General features: G+C 45.6%; 2 protein-coding genes across 2 annotated transcripts in view; both read right to left on the bottom strand.

Moving 5' to 3' along the window:
* The window catches only part of LOC144480702 (uncharacterized), a 130067-nt gene extending 121918 nt beyond the window's left edge, over positions 1–8149 (bottom strand). The window contains 2 exon segments of the mRNA XM_078200296.1: positions 2833–3342; positions 8137–8149. Of these exon segments, the coding sequence (XP_078056422.1) occupies positions 2833–3342; positions 8137–8149 (523 nt within the window).
* A 2683-nt stretch (positions 8150–10832) lies between these two features.
* Positions 10833–11786, bottom strand: LOC144480703 (uncharacterized). Its single transcript, XM_078200297.1, has one exon. The coding sequence runs from the start codon at positions 11700–11702 to the stop codon at positions 10833–10835; it is 870 nt and encodes a 289-aa protein (XP_078056423.1). The 5' UTR covers positions 11703–11786.
* Positions 11787–19908: the final 8122 nt, after the last annotated feature.

A 19908-nucleotide genomic window follows, 5' to 3' on the forward strand; every position in this document is an offset into this window, starting at 1 on the left:
TCCATTTTTCCAACCAATTCCCCGCTAAATCTATGCGTCCCTGGTATTGACCCCATATCCCCCCCCCACCACCGAAGAGGAAACGTTCCTTCCCAGCTACTCTATGTGTCTCATGATTTTGTAACACCTCAGTCAGGACTCCCTCAGCCTTCTCTGCACTAAGGAAAGCAATCCCAGCCTAACCAGCCTCTCTTCAGAGCTGAAACGCTCCAGCCCAAGCAACATCCTGGTGACTCTCCTCTGCACCCTTTCTAGTGCAATCTCATCCTTCCTATAGTTTACTAAGGAGGTTGAATCTCTTGTGAAGAGGAAGAAGGAGACTTATGTTAAGATGAGACGTGAAGGCTCAGTTAGGGCGCTTGAGAGTTACAAGTTAGCCAGGAAGGACCTAAAGAAAGAGTTAAGAAGAGCCAGGAGGGGACATGAGAAGTCTTTGGCAGGTAGGATCAAGGAAAACCCTAAAGCTTTCTATAGGTATGTCAGGAGTAAAAGAATGACTAGGGTAAGATTAGGGCCAGTCAAGGACAGGAGTGGGAAGTTGTGTGTGGAGTCTGAAGAGATAGGAGAGGCATTAAATGAATATTTTTCGTCGGTATTCACACTGGAGAGGGGACAGTGTTGTTGAGGGGAGTACTGAGATGCACGCTGTTGGACTGGATGGTATTGATGTTCATAAGGAGGAGGTGTTAGCAATTCTGGAAAGGGTAAAAATAGATAAGTCCCTTGGGCCGGATGGGATTTATCCAAGGATTCTCTGGGAGGCTAGAGAGGAGATTGCAGAGCCTTTGGCTTTGATCTTTGTGTCGTCATTGTCTACAGGAACAGTGCCAGAAGACTGGAGGATAGCAAATGTTGTCCCCTTGTTCAAGAAGGGGAGTAGGGACAACCCTGGTAATTATAGACCGGTGAGTCTTACTTCTATTGTGGGCAAAGTATTGGAAAGGATTATAAGAGATAGGATTTATAATCACCTAGAAAGGAATAATTTGATTAGGGATAGTCAGTACGGTTTTATGAAGGGTAGGTCGTGCCTCACAAAGCTTATTGAGTTCTTTGAGAAGGTGACCAAAGAGGTGGATGAAGGTAAAGCGGTTGATGTGGTGTATATGGATTTCAGCAAAGCGTTTGATAAGGTTCCCCATGGTAAGCTTTTGCAGAAAATACGGACACATGGGATTGAGGGTGATTTAGTGGTTTGGATCAGGAATTGGCTAGCTGTAAGAAAACAAAGGGTGGTGGTTGATGGGAAATATTCATCCTGGAGTTCAGTTACTAGTGGTGTACCGCAAGGATCTGTTTTGGGGCCACTGCTGTTTGTCATTTTTATTAATGACTTGGATGAGGGCGTGGAAGGATGGATTAGTAAATTTGCGGATGACACAAAAGTCGGTGGAGTTGTAGACGGTGCGGAGGGAAGTGGCAGGTTACAGAGGGACATAGATAAGCTACAGAGCTGGGCTGAGAGGTGGCAAATGGAGTTTAATGCGGAAAAGTGTGAGGTGATTCACTTTGGAAGGAGTAACAGGAATACAGAGTACTGGGCTAATGGTAAGATACTTGGTAGTGTGGATGCACAGAGGGATCTGGGTGTCCATGTGCATAGATCCTTGAAAGTTGGCACCCAGGTTGATAGGGTTGTTAAGAAGGCATACGGTGTGTTAGCTTTTATTGGTAGAGGGATTGAGTTTCGGAGCCAGGAGGTCATGCTGCAACTGTACAAAACTCTGGTGCGGCCGCATTTGGAGTATTGCGTACAGTTCTGGTCGCCGTATTATAGGAAAGATGTGGAAGTGTTGGAAAGGGTGCAGAGGAGATTTACCAGGATGTTGCCTGGTATGGTGGGAAAATCGTATGAGAAAAGGCTGAGGGGCTTGAGGTTGTTTTCGTTAGAGAGAAGAAGGTTAAGAGGTGACTTAATAGAGACATACAAGATGATCAGAGGATTAGATAGGGTGGATAGTGAGAGCCTTTTTCCTCGGATGGTGTTGGCTAGCACGAGGGGACATAGCTTTAAATTGAGGGGTGAGAGATATAGGACAGATGTTAGAGGTAGGTTCTTTACTCAGAGAGTAGTAAGGGCGTGAAATGCCCTGCCTGCAGCAGTGGTGGACTCGTCAACGTTGAGAGCGTTCAAGTGGTTATTGGATAAACATATGGATGATATTGGAATAGTGTAGATTAGAGGGGCTTTAGATTGGTTTCACTGGTTGGCGCAACATCGAGGGCCGAAGGGACTGTACTGCGCTGTAATGTTCTATGTTCTATAGTGTGCCTCAGTGTTAGTTTCTGATTGATTGTGTTTCTGAGATTCACCTTGGGCCACTCTCCTACATTAAAGGTCTGATGTAAATGAAAGTTATTCTAAAATCACATTGTAACAGACTGGGGAAGTCAGGATTAAAACAATATCTGTATAAATGGAGTTTGGTCACAGAGCAGCCCTGACCTCAGTGAATGAGAGAACAGGCTCGAGGGGGATAAATGATTTCCTCTTGTTCCCAATAAACTTGAGCTCGAACACCACACTGATGAATGGAAAGTGATGGGAGAACTGGGGAGAAGACACTTCACCAAAACCAGCACTGGAGCAGAGTTAGAGAGTGGGAGAGGCCCAGGGGGGGAAACAACACAGGAACTGGAGTGGGTCATTCAGGCCTTCGAGTCTGCTCTGTCATTAGTTAGACCCTGGCTAATTAATTAGTCTTTCTGAACTTGAAGAACAAATACCTGAACAGTTAACTCCAGCTGGTTACAGCAGTTATTAACAGCAGCAGAAACACACCACAGCTATCAGAATGAACATGGGTCAGTGCAGGATGTGATTACCTGTTCAATAACTGGGGAATCTGCCTCCAGAAGACTTGTGAACTCGCTGGTGTCTCATTAGGTTTTGTGACTGAGTGAATCTGTTCCCACATATGGAGCAGGTGAACGGCCTCTCCCCGGTGTGAACTCGCTGGTGTGTCAGGAGGTCAGATGAGTTAGTGAATCCCTTCCCACACACGGAGCAGGTGAAAGGCCTTTCCCCAGTGTGAGCACGCTTGTGTTTCAGCAGGTGAGATGAACTGCTGAATCCCTTCATACACACAGAGCAGGTGAATGGCCGCTCCCCAGTGTGAAGTCGCTGGTGAGTGCGAAGGTTGAACATTCGACTAAAACTCTTTCCACACTCGGTGCAGATGAACGGTTTCTCCCCAGTGTGACTTCGCCGATGTGTTTCCAGCTGGGATGGAGAACTGAATTCCTTCCCACAGTCCCCACATTTCCACGAGTTCTCTATGGTGTAGATGTCCTCGTGTCTCTCCAGGTTGGATGATTTAATGTCTGTATATTTCAAATATCCTGTGAAAGGAGTTTACAAACATCATCACTGTCAGTACGGGATCGAAATTCAGAACAAAAAATTCTAGTTGCTACAGAATATGCTTTCCTCACTTGTTCCTATGAAGTAATAAACCCTCATCCCACACACTATCCTTCAGCTTTGTGCTGGAAACCAAATTCCAGGGTAACCAACCAAGTCATATCTGATATGATTATCCCGTATTTGAGTTCACTGCATGGTGTATAGGTGCTGTTTGACTTATAAAATGGATCTCTGCAGCACCCTCTTCCAACTGTTCTGCCTGCCCACCAGTCCCTGCCTCCCCTCGCAGTTCTGGTAGCACCGCACACAATACTGCCCACCTGCTCTAACAGACTCATGAAGGATGTCCTTTCATTTTCTCTGAGAGAGTTGGTCAGCCTGGCAAACCCAGTGTGAAACATCTTAACAAATCTTTTCTCCCACCCTCTATTCTGGCTGAGTTCAGTTCCCTTTATGACTACAGAGTGAAAATAAAATCAATTATTTTCTCTCCTGGTCACTGCTGGGAGCTGCAGCTTTTTACTGGGGGTGTTGGGGCCTCCAGCGGGTGTTTGTGAATCCTCCCCGCCCACCTCCCAGGGTTTCCTTCCTTCCCAGAGATCAGAGTCCTCATTGATTTGAGGCCAAAGTGTAACCTCTTATTTATTGTCCCCCTCCCCCATCCTCTGATGTGAACCATCCTCCAGTGGCTGAGCCAGGATGGGGCCGTTAACCTGGGCCTGTTCCCGGGAGGGAGGGAGGGAGAAGCCCCGCAGCTGCAAACCAGGGAGCTGACAATGATTCTGAAGGGTTTGCGGATCCTCGCAGCCACCGCCTGACGCTGACTCCGCTTCTCCGGGACAAAGGACTCCCGCTCCCGAGGCGAACAAAGGAATTGCGCATGCTCCACATTCAGACCGAGCCTCCAACCTCATCAGCCGGACCGGACTGCGCATGTGCCAAATCGCAACACCCGGGGTGTGATTGACGGCAGCTCCGGGCCAATAGGAGACGGAGGGCGGGGCTGGAGGACCGAGGGGGGCTGGTCCTCCAACCAATCAGAGTGATTGAGGGGCAGCGACCGAAACATGGGCAGTGCGGGTAATGGCGACGGCGAATGCTTATTACCTGGGATCCGTAATTTGTAATCGGAAAAACGCCGATCGGTGGGTACGATGGAACCGGCGAGTGGACGGGAAGGCTTCATAAACAGGTTGTGCGGATCTGTAAACTCCCCCCAAAATGTTCTGGTTACCCCATTTGCATCGAGCGGGTCAAAGATCCCTTGAGATCGGCCCGCGGGTGAACGACCTCCATCTTTATTGGGGGCAATGTGCGGCGGAGCACATGGGTGATCGCCATCTTTGTAAGGGGCAATATTGTCAATGAATGGGAGGGGCTTGTTCCCCATTGTTCAGAATGGAGACAACTTGTCCATCAAACTGCATCAACCCTCTGAGTCCCAATGTCTTATTGATGAGGCAGAGCGGTGGCAGAGAAGGAAAGAAATCACAAGATGCTTTCTAAATATTTTAAGGGCAAGAGGGTAATCAGGGAAAGAGGAAGTAGGTTAGGAATCAATTGTCCATTCAGCAGCCTGGGTGTGGAGCCGGAAGATGTATTTGAGGTATTAAATGAGTATTTTGCATCTGTGTTCACTGTGTGGAAGGATAATGTAGGTACAGAAAGCAAGTGTGTGATAGAATTGAACAGATTGTGATTGGTGGTGTGGTAAATAGCGAGAAGGTCAACCTTAGATTACAGGGTGAAAGAGACAGGCTGGTCAGATGGGCAGAACAGTGGCAAATGGAACTTTACCCTGAAAAGTATGAAGTGATGAATTTTGGGAGGACAAGGCCAGGGAATATCGAGGACCAGAGGGACATTGGGGAGCATTCCCAATTATCCCTGAAGCCAGCAGGACAGGTAGATAAGGTGGTTATGGTGGAGCTTTATAAAACACTTGTTAGGTCACAACTCGGGTCCTGTGTGCAGTTCTGTTTGGAACACTATAGGAAGGATGTGATTGCATCAGAGAGAGTGCAGAGGAGATTCACCAGGATGTTGCCTGGGCTGGACCATTTCAGCTATGAAGAGAGGCTGGTTAGGCTGAGGTTGTTTTCCTTAGAGCAGAGAAGGCTGAGGGGTGACCTGACTGAGGTGTACAAGATTATGAGGAACATAGATCAGGTAAATTGGAAGGAACTTTTCCCCTTAGTAGAGGGGTCAATAACCAGGGAGATAGATTTAAGTTAAGGGGCAGAAGATTTAGAGAGGAGTGGAGGAAAAACCTTTCACTCAGAGGGTGGTGGGAATCTGGAACTCACTGTCTGAAAGGGTGGTAGAGGCAAGAACCCTCACATTATATAAGAAGCATTTAGATGAGCAGGTGAAACACCATAGCATTCAAGGCTATGAACCAATTACTGGAAATGGGATTAGAATAGATAGGTGCTTGATGGCCGGCACAGACATGATGGGCCAAACGGCCTCTTTCTGCACTGTAAAACTCTATGACTCTAAATGGAGGGAATTTCTGTTCATCCAGTACAGGATGCCAGATAAGTCAAAGTGATGTGCGGCTTGACGGGAATTTTGGAGGGATGATGTTCACATACACCTACTACCCTGGTCCTCCTCGGTAGTGGAGGTTGGTGGTTGATTGATTTGTAAGTAAATAAAATTCCCTCCCGTCGCCCCATGCTGCTCCACTTCTCTCCCTTTCCCTCCCCTCCCATGGAGAAGAGCCTGGTGTCAGTCCAGAAAAGGTGGTAGGTTCCCCTACCAGTGAACCGGTTACGTTTTTCACAACAATGTCAGTTTTCATGGTCACATTTTTCTAGCGCCTGCCCCACAAATTACCAAATTTGTTCGGCTCAATTTCACAGCCTGCTTTTGCGGCTTATCTCTCCTTCCCTTTTCTCTGTTTTGAAATAATTTCACAGGGCAATTGGAAGGAAAGATTTGCAGTTGGAAAACTCAAACTAAACATCGCATCAGAATCTGATGGAGTCGTCCAATTTATCAAAACCTGAAATCGTTGGGTTGTAAACATGGAAGGAGAAAGTACCATTCACTGTGGGGAGAAACCGTACGTGTGTTGTGTGTGGGGATGAAGCTTCATCTGATTATAGAACCTGGAGACACAAGGACACCCATAGCATGAAGAAACTGTGGAAATGTGAGGACTGTGGGAAGGGATTCAGTTACGCTGAGACACCAGCTCATTCACACTGGGGAGAGGCCGTTCACTTGCACTGGATGTCGGAAGGGATTCACTAATTCACCACATCTGTTGAGACACCAACTAGTTCACACTGCGGAGAGACCTTTTAAATGCATCGACTGTGTGATGGCGCTTCAATTCCCCAGAACTTTTGTAGCACTTCACACAGTCGGGGAACTGAAGCACCATCAACATGTTCACACTGACAAGAGACCGTTCAAGTGCTCTCACTGTGGGACTCGGTTCACACAATCATCTGATCTCACTGTACACCAGCGGATTCACACTGGGAAGAGACCGTTCACCTGCACTGAGTGTGCGAAGAGATTCATTAATTCATCCAACCTGCTGAGACACCAACGCGTTCACACTGGGGAGAGGCCGTTCACTTGCACGGAGTGTGGGAAGGGATTCACTAATTCATCCCACCTGCTGACGCACCAGCAAGTTCACACTGACGAGACTAAATTGCGGGAAGTGCAACAACAGTTCTAGGGAACTGCTGTCCCATCAACAAGTCCACACTGACTAAAGATGATTCAAGTGTTGTCATTTTGGTCTGAGTTCAGGTAATTTCATCTCACTGTACACCAGTGCATTGACACTGAGGAGAGAATGTTCACTTCCTCTGAATGTGGAAAGGGATTCACTCATTCGTCCCATCCACTGAGAACCAGTGATTTCAGAAATAACTACATTGATTGTATTTTACTTTTAATCACAGCCAGTACTGAATCACATTCTCTGGGGTCTGTTTCTACTGCTGATGATAAACTCCAGGCCAGTTGTATGTTTTTAATCTTCTGGTTAAAAATTAAATAAATAAGCTTTACGTTAAGCAGAGTGTCAATTTTTTTGATATCTCCAGTATGTTAGGAGCTTTTGAGATGTTCTGCCCATTCCCTCTTTTCTCCATCCTCACTTCTAATAACAAGTGTAAGCAGCTCATAGAGCTTCTTTAAGATTGAGAACATCCAACGAATTACCTCGACTACTTCCAACGGTCCCAGAAATAAAATGCCTCAAGTTCCTCGTTGCCTTAGCTTTGAACCTGCATCTTTCTCTGGATTCTCTCACCATTTAATTGTGAGCATCAATGGTGGTGTTTTTACCCATCATTCCCCTGGTTGAGACCCCTATCCACAGCACAGGAGAGCAGTGGGCAGGCCTGGTTCTGCCCTGTGTTTGGAGCATCCGCAGTGTCAGGCATGACTATGAACAGACATTTCTCTCTCGGATCCACGATGGGTAAAAGGGGGGATGGCGGGAGCAATGGATCTGGTGAGTGGACGGAGATTATCCGGAAATATGTTGTGTAAACCGCAAACCCCAAATGAGAAGCTACCGAGTTGACACAAGGGGAATTATCCCGGTGACAAAGCTGGAGCAGGAGGAGAGAATGTTGTGAATTTCTATCCTGGATGGATTTCGGAAACTCCTTTTACAGGGGGTTAGAAGTGGAGGATTTACACACAGCAATCTTAAACTGAAGGAAGGTTAATCTCTACAGGGTGGCACAGTGGTTAGCACTGCTGCCTCACTGTGTGGAGTTTGCACATTTCACCTGTGACCGGCATGGTAGCACAGTGGTTAGCACTGCTGCTTCACAGCTCCAGGGACCTGGGTTCGATTCCCGGCTTGGGTCACTATCTGTGTGGAGTTTGCACATTCTCCTCGTGTCTGCGTGGGTTTCCTCCAGGTGCTCCGGTTTCCTCCCACAGTCCAAAGATGTGCAGGTTAGGTTGATTGGCCATGCTAAAATTGCCTCTTAGTGTCCTGGGATGCGTAGATTAGAAGGATTAGCGGGTAAAATATGTAGGGATATGGGGGTAGGGCCTGGGTGGGATTGTGCTCAGTGCAGACTCGATGGGCCGAATGGTCTCTTTCTGTACTGTAGGGTTTCTATGATTTCTATGACTTTAGGGGTTTTCTCCAGGTGCTCTGCTTTCCTCCCACAGTCAAAAGATGTGCAGGTTAGAGGATTAGTGGGGTAAACGTGTGGAGTTGCTGGCGGTGGGCCTGGGTAAGATGCTCTTGTGCAGACTCGATGGGCTCCTTCTATGCTGTAGGGATTCTATGATTCTTTGGTTACAGGTCTTCAAATGGGATGGACAGGTAGATATGGACAGAATGTTTCCACTGTGATACACAGTAAATAGTAGTAAATCCAACCACTTACACTCAGACACCAAATCCAGGGACCACTTACAGCCAGACACCAAATCCAGAAACCACTTACACCGAGACACAAAATACAGGGACCACCTATACTGTAACACCAAACCCAGGGACCATTTACACTGAGACACCAAACCCAGGGACCATTTACACTGAGACACCAAACCCAGGGACCATTTACACTGAGACACCAAACCCAGGGACCATTTACACTGAGACACCAAACCCAGGGACCATTTACACTGAGACACCAAACCCAGGGACCATTTACACTGAGACATCAAATCCAGGGACCACTTACACGAGATACCAAATCCACGAGATCATTTACACCGAGACACCAAATTTAAGCTGGAATAAAAGGACATCTAAGCAAGCAGCCAGTGCCACAATAAAATAAAGCTGCTTACAAACTGCAGAGAACATATTTTTTAAAAATACATTTCTTAAAGGCACACTAGCGTCACTTTCTCGAAAACATAAAGGGCACAATCTTCCCCAACAAAAATTCTAGGTGTCAAAAGACTCTGACGAGTTTGCACTGCAATCTTCCCAAACTCTGTCAATTTCTTTAGCAATTGGGAGATTTGTGTCTGTGAGGGGTGGGGTGGGGTGGGGGGGGGGAGCGGGTGGTGTGGAGCTTTTGCATGCCAGGGAAGCCATCAAAATCAACGATGACAATTGCAAAGATCAGAACATTTCCAAGGCTCTCACATGCAGTACGTGTGGTGGAGTTTTAATAAACAAGATTCCAAAAGGGTTAATTAATCCAGAAAATAACAGAATTCTTCTGCAATATCGTTCTACAATGGGTGGTTCATAGGAACTCCAGATGTGTGTAAAGTGAAACATTACAGTTCAATTTGTCACACCCACAAGTAGAACACTCAAACAGAACAAGCTTGTGGTTTCTTTTCTTCAGCTGTCTGAGAGAAGAAGCAAAAACCGTGTTAAATATTAATCTCTGAGTTAGATATCCAGGTCAAAGCTTCTGGTGTAAGATTTCTTATGAGCTCAGGGGCAGCCAATGGTGAAGTAATATTGTCACTGAACAAGTAATCCAGAAACCCAAAGTCATGTTCTGGGGACCTGGGTTCAAATCCCACCAAGGCAGCTGGTGGAATTTGAATTCAATAACAAAAAAATCTGGAAATAGACTTTTAATGAAACCATTGCCGATTGTCATAAAAAACTAATGTCCTTTAGGAAAGGAAATCTGCCACCCTTTCCCGGGTCTGTATGTGACTCCAGATCCACAGTGATGTGGGTCTTTAAATGGTCCAGTAAGCCATTCAGTTCAAAGGCAATTAGGGTTGAGCAATGAGTATGGACAGAGTGAATAGTCAGAAACTGTTCCCACTCAAGAGAGCACCAAGAACTAGGGCACAGATTCAAAGTATTTAGCAAAGGAGTAAGAGTGATGTGAATAAAAATGTTTCACTCAGAGGGTGGTTGGAGTCTGGAACAAACTCACTGAGGTGGTGGTGGAGACAGGTTCGATCGAGGTATTTAAAAGAAAATTAGATTGCTATCCGAAAAGAAAGGACGTGCAATGTTAGGGGGATAAGGCAGGGAAGTGGGACTGGGTAGAAAGCAGGAGTTGGCCATTCAGCCCTTCGAGCCTGCTCCACCATTCATTTTGATCATGGCTGATCAACAATGGTATTTCAGAACACTGGGAAATCTTCCAAAAAACAACTGACACCAACATCAGGTGCATTTCACCAAGCACCCAATGTCTTCAATAGATTTATAGGATTGATGAAAGATCAGAGTTTAATCTGGGAGGTGAACCAGACAAGAACAGAAATAATCTCGAGTAAGAAAAAGCCCAAATAATGTTCCAGTCAGGAACAGGAGATCAATCATTCTCCTCTTATTGAAGAAATCAAATATTCAAAACACTGTGTCTGAATCAAAGCTGATTTAGTCAGGATTTATACAGAACACCACTGCATACCCCAGCTTTCATGCTGATTAATATCAGCAGCAACAAACTCCAACTGTGAGAATGAACATGGTTCAGTCCTGGATGTGATAAACAGCCGCAATAACAGCAGATTCTAAATCCAATCCCTTCAGTTACTTGTGAACTCGCTGGTGCCTCAGCAGTGTGGATGAACGACTGAATCTCTTTCCACACACTGAGCAAGGAAATGGCCTCTCCCCGGTGTGAACTCGCTGATGTGTCAGCAGGATGGATGACTGAGTGAATCCCTTCCCACACACTGAGCAGATGAACGGCCTCTCCCCAGTGTGACTCCGCTGGTGATTAAGTAGGTTGGACATCCAAGTGAAGCCTTTCCTACAGAAAAAGCAGGTGAAGGGTCTCTTCCTGGTGTGAGTGAGTTGGTGCATCAGCAGATCTGTCTGGCTTTTAAAGTACTTCTCACAGTCAGGACATTTAAACAGCCTCTTATCAGTATGAACAAGTTGGTGTGTCAGTAGGTGGAATGAACGGGTAAATCCCTTCCCACACACGGAGCAGGGGAACAGTCTCTCCCCAGTGTGAGTGCGTTTATGGTTCAACAGATCATTTTTCCTTTTATAGTTTTTCTCACAGTCAGAACATTGGAAAGGTCTCTCCTCACTGTGGATTCGATGGTGTGACAGGAGTTGAGATGAGTTTGTGAAGTCTTTCCCACAGACGGAGCAGGTGAATGGTCTCTCCCCAGTGTGAACACGCCGGTGTCTTAGAAGGTGGGATGATTTAGTGAATCCTTTCTGACACACAGAGCAAGTGAATGGCCTCTCCCCAGTGTGACTGCGGTGATGAATATGTAACTCAGATGGATAATCAAATCCCTTCCCACAGTCACCACATTTCCATGGTTTCTCCCCAGTGGGACAGCACTTGTGTTTTGACAGGTTTGATGAGCGACTGAAACCTCGTCCACACACAGAACATGTAAACACCTTCTCCCCATTGTGAACGGTGCTTTTTGATTCCATGTTCAGAAGCCGATGATGTTCAGGCCCTGATGAGTTGGGTGTCTGTCAGATCCTGATGTGATGTTTGATCTGAGTTTCCCACCTACAAATCATCATCTTCTGATATGCTGTAAAATTAATTCAAAAAGGAGAAAAAACAGTGATAAACACAAAGGTAGGTTGTGAAATTGAGCTGAATGAATCCGGTAATTTGTGGAGCCGGCACAAGGAAAAAGTGACCACGAAAGCTGCTGGATTGTGATTAAAAACTCAAATGGTTTGCTAATGTCCTTCAATTCAGGAAACCTGCCACCCAGTCCAGATCTACACAAGAATTCAACCTTAATGGGAGGAGAAAGATAGAGATGAAACAGGGAGGGAATGAACGGTAAGGACTTTATACATCTACAACTGGACAAGAACTTTGACAGAACCTGCCAAACCACAACCTTCACCAACTCAAAGGATGCAGGAAAACTATCACCTCCAAATGTCGCTTTCAATCTCAAAACAACTTGTAATCCTGAGGTAACCTGTAACCTCCTGCATTTAAGGGGCAATTTAGCCTGGCCAATCCACCTAACCTACACACCTTTGGGGTGTGGGAGGAAACCGGAGCACCTAAAGGAAACTCATGCAGTCACAAGGAGAACATGCAAACTCCACACAGTCACCCAAAGGTGGAATCGAACCCGGGTCCCTGGTGCTGTGAAACAGCAGTGTTGACCACTGTGCCACTGTACTATGTTGCTCAGAAATAAGTTTTAGGATTTTGGCCAAGTGATTGTGAAGGCAAAGCAGTATACTACCAAGTCAGAATAGTGTGTGATTCTGAAGAGTAAATGCAGGTAGTGGGGTTTCCATGGACAAACTGCCCTTATCCATGTTGGAGAAGAGGTGTGTAGTTTTGGAAGCTGCTGTCAAAGGAGGTTTAGCCAATTGCTGGTAATTCTAGTAATGTCCATGTTTCATTTGAAAATTTTCTAAATGTAAATTTAATGAAAATCCCCGACAGAACTACTTTTTTCTTACTTGAAACACAGCTTTAAATGGTCCGTTTGGTTCTAGATTCAGTTCCATGAGCAACGCCTTCAACTAAACAAAATCAAAACACTGTTCTGGGACCCTTGCTGTTTGTCATTTTCATAAATGACCTGGATGAGGAAGTGGAGGGATGGGTTGGTAAGTTTGCTGACGACACCAAGGTAGGTGGTGTTGTGGATAGTTTGGAGGGATGTCAGAAGTTGCAGCGAGACATAGATAGAATGCAAGACTGGGCGGAGAAGTGGCAGATGGACTTCAACCCGGATAAGTGTGTGGTGATCCATTTTGGCAGATCCAATGGGATGAAGCAGCAGTATAATATGAAGGGTACCATTCTTAGCAGTGTAGAGGATCAGAAGGACCTTGGGGTCCGGGTCCATAGGACTCTTAAATCGGCCTCGCAGGTGGAGGATGCGGTCAAGAAGGCGTACGGCGTACTGGCCTTCATTAATCGAGGGATTGAGTTTAGGAGTCGGGAGATAATGCTGCAGCTTTATAGGACCCTGGTTAGACCCCACTTGGAGTACTGCGCGCAGTTCTGGTCACCTCATTACAGGAAAGATGTTGAAGCCATTGAAAGGGTGCAGAGGAGATTTACAAGGATGTTGCCTGGATTGGGGGGCATGCCTTATGAGGATAGGTTGAGGGAGCTTGGTCTCTTCTCCCTGGAGAGACGAAGGATGAGAGGTGACCTGATAGAGGTTTACAAGATGTTGAGAGGTCTGGATAGGGTAGACTCTCAGAGGCTATTTCCAAGGGCTGAAATGGTTGCTACGAGAGGACACAGGTTTAAGGTGCTGGGGGGTAGGTACAGAGGAGATGTCAGGGGTAAGTTTTTCACTCAGAGGGTGGTGGGTGAGTGGAATCGGCTGACGTCGGTGGTGGTGGAGGCAAACTCGTTGGGGTCTTTTAAGAGACTTCTGGATGAGTACATGGGATTTAATGGGATTGAGGGCTATAGATAGGCCTAGAGGTGGGGATGTGATCGGCGCAACTTGTGGGCCGAAGGGCCTGTTTGTGCTGTGGCTTTCTATGTTCTATGTTCTATGCAGCTGCTGGAAATCTGAAATGAAAAGAGAAAACGTTGGAAATACTCATCAGGTTAGACAGCATCTATGGAGACAGAAATAGAGTTAATGTTTGCAGTCACTGACACTCCTCTAATAAAATACATACCAATAGCTGCTGTTTAATGGGGCCGTGGATCCCACAATCCCCTGTGCCCCAGAAACCGCTCTATCCATCACACACATTTCCCATTATGACACTTCTGTGTCAAGAGGGCGAGCTGTTTAAAAGTCGTCAAGTTCCATTTGTCAAGTTCCATTTTTGCGTGTTGATTTTCATTAAAGATACGGATCGACTTCCCCCTCATTATGAATCAATTTCAGATACTTTGGTCGAGAATTTCCATTCCCCTACTTTCTGGTGAATAATGGATGCCTTGAGTACTTAGATTACAGTATAATTTGATTCCTAATTTTATTGACTGCATCCCTATCCCTAATTTTCACATCGCAGCAAAAAAAGCTCACTGTTCACAAATGAGGAGTTTCGATGACGTGCGCTTTACCCACCATTCCTCGCGGTGGGGAATGTCCCCTATCCACAGCACGAGAGGGTTGTGCATGCGCAGTGAAGCAGTATTTGGCGCATGCGTAGCGTGGATGATGGCAATGGAGAGAGACGTTCCTCTGTCTCATCAGTAACCGGTAAGGATGCGGATACATGGAGGGAGGATTGGAACCGGCAGATGGACGGAGAGGGTTTCTAAATATCTGCTGAAGGTCTCAAACCTCTAATAGTAATCCGCAGGTCCCGTGTTTGCAGCTTTTGGTCTTTTTCCCGGAACGAGGCTCAGCCGCCATCTCGATTCAGCAGGGAGCGGAGCGCATGCGCTGGTGTCTTGGTGACGCAACAGTGAGTGGCTTCAGCGTTTTCTGCTCCCGACTGGGTCCTAGTGACCGGAATGCCCTGCAATCTGAGCAGCAGGTTTTTAAACAGCTTCACCCACTCCCAGGCTGCAGCTAATGTTTGCAGCCTAGAGGAGTCCATGGGCAATGTACATACTCCAGAAGTTGTTTATTCCTGTTTGATGCAAAAGTGGTAAGGGAATTGTGGCTAAACCATGGCTTACAAGGGAAATTAGAGATAGTATCAGATTCAAGGAAGAAGCATACAAATCGGCAAGAAAAAGCAATAGGCCCAAGGATTGGGAGCAGTTTAAAATTCAGCAAAGGAGGACCAAGGGATTGATTAAGAAGGGAAAAATGGAGTATGAAAGTAAGCTAGCAGGGAACATAAAAATTGACTGTAAAAGTTTCTATAGATATGTAAAGAGAAAAAGATTGACAAAAACGAATGTTAGAAATGGGAGAATTCATAACAGGGAATAAAGAAATGGCTGAGGGATTAAATTGGTACTTTGCTTCAGTCTTCACAAAGGAAGACATGAATAATGTACCAGATGCGCTGAGAGAAACATATTTTAGTCAGGGGCTGAAGGAAATCAGCAACAGTAGAGAAATGGTTTTGGGGAAATTGATGGGATTGAAGGTGGATAAATCTCCAGGTCCTGAAAATCTTCATCCCAGAGTACTTAAGGAAGTGGTCCTGGAAATAGTAGATCCATTGGTGGTTATTTTCCAAAATTCTTTGGGATCAGTAATAGTTCCTACAGATTGGAGAGTAGCTAATGTAAATCCACTGTTCAAAAAGGGAGGGAGAGAGAAAACAGGGAACTATAGACCAGTGAGCCTAACATTGGTACTGGGGAAGTTGCTGGTGTTTATTATCAAGGATTTCACAACTCGGCATTTGGAAGGCAGTGGTATAATCAGACAAAGACAGCATGGATTTACAAAAGGGAAATCATGCTTGACGAATCTATTGGAATTTTGTAAGGATGTAAGTAGTAGAGTTGACCGAGGAGAACCAGTGGATGTGGTTTATTTAGACTTTCAGAAGGCTTTCGACAAGGTCTCACATAACAGACTGCTATGTAACGTTAAAGGACATGGGATTGCAGGGAATGTCTTGAGATGGATAGAAAGCTGGTTCGTAGATAAGAAGCGAAGCGTTGGCATAAATGAGTCTTTTTCTGATTGGCAGTCAGTGACCAGTGGGGTTTGTCAGGGATCTGTGCTGGGACCCCAACTCTTCCCATGATATATTAATGATTTGGAAGAGGGAACTGAATGTATTATCTCCAAATTTGCAGATGATACAATGTTGGGTGGGAGAATGAGCTGTGAGGAGGCTGCAGAGATGCTTTAGCGTGTTTTGGACAGGCTGAGTGTGTGGGCATCTGCATGGCAGATGCAGTATAGTGATGATAAATGTGAGATTATCCACTTTAGTAGCAATAATAGGAAGACAGATTATTACCTGAATAGGTGTAAATTGAGTGAGGTGTATACTCAACAAGATGTTGGGTTCCTCGTGCATCAGTCGCTGAAAGTAAGCGCACAGGTACAGTAGGCAGTAAAGAAGGCAAATGGTATGTTGGCCTTCATAGCAAGAGGATTTGAGTATAGGGATGTTTTGCTGCAGTTGTATAGGGTGTTGGTGAGGCCACACCTGGAGTATTGTGTACAGTTGTGGTGTCCTTATCTGAGGAAGGATGTCCTTGCTATAGAGGGAGTGCAGCCAAGGTTTACCGGGCTGATTCTTGGGATGGCAAGTCTGTCATATGAGGAGAAAGTAAATCAGTTCGGATTATATTCACTGGAGTTTAGAAGAGTGGGGTCTCATAGAAACTTATAAAACAGGGTAGATTCAGAAAGAATGTTCCCAATGGTGGGGGGAGTCCAGAACTCGGGGTCATTGTTTGAGGATAAGGGGTAAACCTTTTAGAACTGAGGTGAGGAGAAATTTCTTTACCCAGAGGGTGGTGAATGTGTGAAATTCACTGCCACAGAATATGGAGAAAGGGATATGGGGAAATGGGAATGGGGGGGGGGTGTGATTAGGATATTGAATTTGATGATCAACCATGACCATAATGAATGGCGGAGCAAGCTCGAAGGGCCGAATGACCTACTCCCAGTTCTAGTTTCTATGTTTCAGTGAGAGAAGTTGCCTGAAGCGGTGGCAAAAACTTTGGTTACACTTCAGCCCCAGGCTCCTCATGTTTACATGGAAACATACTAGAAAATAGAAATGGCCTTTCGCGCATGCTCCACCGTTCTTTATGGTCATGGCTGATCATCAAACTCAATATCCTATCCTGCCTCCCCCTACCCCCACTCCCCGTACCCCTTGATCCCCAAGAAATGTATCTAATTCCTTATTGAAATCAGACTCTACTTCTATTTTTGAGGAAGGGAGTTTCAAAGATTCAAGACCCTCTGAGTAAAAAAAATCTTCTCATCTCTGTCTTCAATGGGCAGCACTGTTTGTTAAACAGTGACCCCTAGATTCTCCCATAAGAGTAAACATCCTCTCCACATCCAAGATCTTTCAGGATCTTGAAGGTTTAAATTAAGTTGCCTCTTACTCTTTTAAAGTCGAGCAGAAGCTAAACTTGAGCAGAGACAGTCTCTGGTGTTGTTGTATGGGACAGATTTACTTCTGGTCCTGTAATAAATGCATTTATTATTTCCAGTCTTGTAATATAGTCCTGTAGCTACGTTATATATTTCCAGTCATAGAGTCATTCCAGCACAGAAGGAGTCCATTGGATAACTCGAGTCCATACCGACTCTCACAGTAATTTCATAGTTTTTCAGTTTTTTTGTGATTTTCACAGTGCCTTCATTGCAGTGTTAATGTCAGCATCCTTGTGACACTAATTAATAAATTATCAAAAGTAAACTATAAACTGTCTGTCGAGCAATTCTGTCAGTCTGGAGTGGGTCCCATTCTGTAACCCTGCAGCACCCATCCAATCTCATTTAGAAATTATTGATCATCTCTGCTTGACTACCCCCCCAGGGAGCAAGTTCAAGACCATCATCAATCGCAACCCCCTGTATCTTAACCAACTGGAGCCATCCTATCCATTAAATATATTTTTAGTTCAGTCATAGCAGCGATATTTGAATCATCGATAGTCACAGGTGAGGTGCCTGAAGACTGGAGGGTGGCAAATGTTGTGCCTTTGTTTAAAAAGGGCTGCAGGTAAAAGTCTGGGAACTACAGGCCAGTGAGCCTCACATCTGTGGTGGGAAAGTTGTTGGAAGGTATTTTAAGAGACAGGATCTACAGGCATTTAGAGACGCAAGGACTGATTAGGGACAGTCAGCATGGCTTTGTGAGTGGAAAATCACGTCTCACAAATTTGATTGAGTTTTTTGAAAGGGTAACCAAGAAGGCAGATGAGGGAAGTGCAGTTGATATTGTCTACATGGACTTTAGCAAGGCCTTTGACAAGGTACTGCATGGTAGTTGTTGCATAAGGTTAGATTTCATGGGATCCAGGGTGAGGTAGCTAAATGGATACAAAATTGGCTTGATGAGAGAAGCCAGAGGGTGGTTGTAGAGGGTTGTTTTTCAAACTGGAGACCTGTGACCAGCGGTGTGCCTCAGGGATCGATGCTGGGCCCACTGTTATTTGTCATTTATATTAATGATTTGGATGAGAATATAGGAGGCATTGGTTAGTAAGTTTGCAGATGACACCAAGATTGGTGGCATAGTGGACAGTGAAGAAGGTTATCTCGGATTGCAATGGGATCTTGATCAATTGGGCCAGTGGGCTGATTAATGGCAGATGGAGTTTAATTTAGATAAAGGCGAGGTGATGCATTTTGGTAGATTGAACCAGGGCAGGACTTACTCAGTTAATGGTAGGGCGTTGGGGAGAGTTACATAACAAAGAGATCTAGGGGTACAGGTTTATAGCTCCTTGAAAGTGGAGTCACGGGTGGACAGAGTGGTGAAGAAGGCATTCAGCATGCTTGGTTTCATTGGTCAAAACATTGAATACAGGAGTTGGGACGTCTTGTTGAAGTTGTACAAGACATTGGTAAGGCCACACTTGGAATACTGTGTACAGTTCTGGTCACCCTATTATAGAAAGGATATTATTAAACTAGAAAAGACTTACTGGGATGCTATCAAGATAGATTGGAACTTTTTTCTCTGGAGCGTAGGAGGTTGAGGGGTGATTTTATAGAGGTCCATAAAATAATGAGGGGCATAGATCAGCCAGATATTCGATATCTTTTCCCAAAGGTAGGGGAGTCTAAAACTAGAGGGCATAGGTTTAAGGTGAGAGGGGAGAGATACAAAAGGGTCCAGAGGGGCAATTTTTTCACACAGAGGGTGGTGAGTGTCTGGAACAAGCTGCCAGAGATAGTAGTAAAAGTTGGTACAATTTTGTCTTTTAAAATGCATTTAGATAGTTACATGGGTAAGATGGGTTTAGAGGGATATGGGCTAAATGCGGGCAATTGGGACTAGCTTAGGGGTTTAAAAAAAAAAGGTGGCATGAACAAGTTGGGCCAAAGGGCCTGTTTCCATGCTGTAAACCTCTATGACTCTACATAGACATACTGTCTGGTAGCCTGCATGGAGATTTTCAGCTCTCTGTGTCCTGGACAGGAAGAAGTCTCACAACACCAGGTTAAAGTCCAACAGGTTTATTTGGTAGCAAGAGCCACTAGCTTTCGGAGCACTGCTTCTTCATCAGGTGAGTGGGAATTCTGTTCACAAACAGGGCATATAAAGACACAGACTCAATTTACAAAATAATGGTTACAGCACGGGGTTAGATACAGAGTGACGCTGCGCTGCTCCAATTTGAACTCGTTGTTCCCGGAACGTTAGTCTCTGGATTCCCAGTCCAGTGACATTCCCACTCTGCCCCCATGTCCCTCAGCTCTGTGGACAGGAAGGACGTCCTGTCCTTGGAGAGGGCACAGCACAGATTCACCAGACCGAGAGGGGACGGAGAGGCTTATAGGATGTGGACAGATTACTTTGCCCTTCGGTCTGGGTTTGATGAGGCCGTGTGGCTCCGGGGGGGTCACTTCAGAGGGCGGTGAAGATTGGGAGTGGGACTGGAGTCACAGTCTGGGTAAAGAGGGCAGCTTTCCATCCCAAAGGGACCTTCCTGCATTTTACTGATGCTGAGGTTTGTGTGTGTGGGGCGGTGTTGTGCAGATTTGGGAGAATTTTAGAAATCTAGAGGCTGCACTCGTCACACTGACATTACCCGCACTGCGCATGCTTCAGGTCC

Source organism: Mustelus asterias, chromosome 30 (genome assembly GCF_964213995.1).
Source record: "Mustelus asterias chromosome 30, sMusAst1.hap1.1, whole genome shotgun sequence".
Taxonomy (NCBI): domain Eukaryota; kingdom Metazoa; phylum Chordata; class Chondrichthyes; order Carcharhiniformes; family Triakidae; genus Mustelus; species Mustelus asterias.

Coding starts and splice junctions, on each gene's coding strand:
- LOC144480703 (XM_078200297.1), bottom strand. CDS start 11,702: ATGGAATCAAAAAGCACCGTTCACAATGGGGAGAAGGTGTTTACATGT.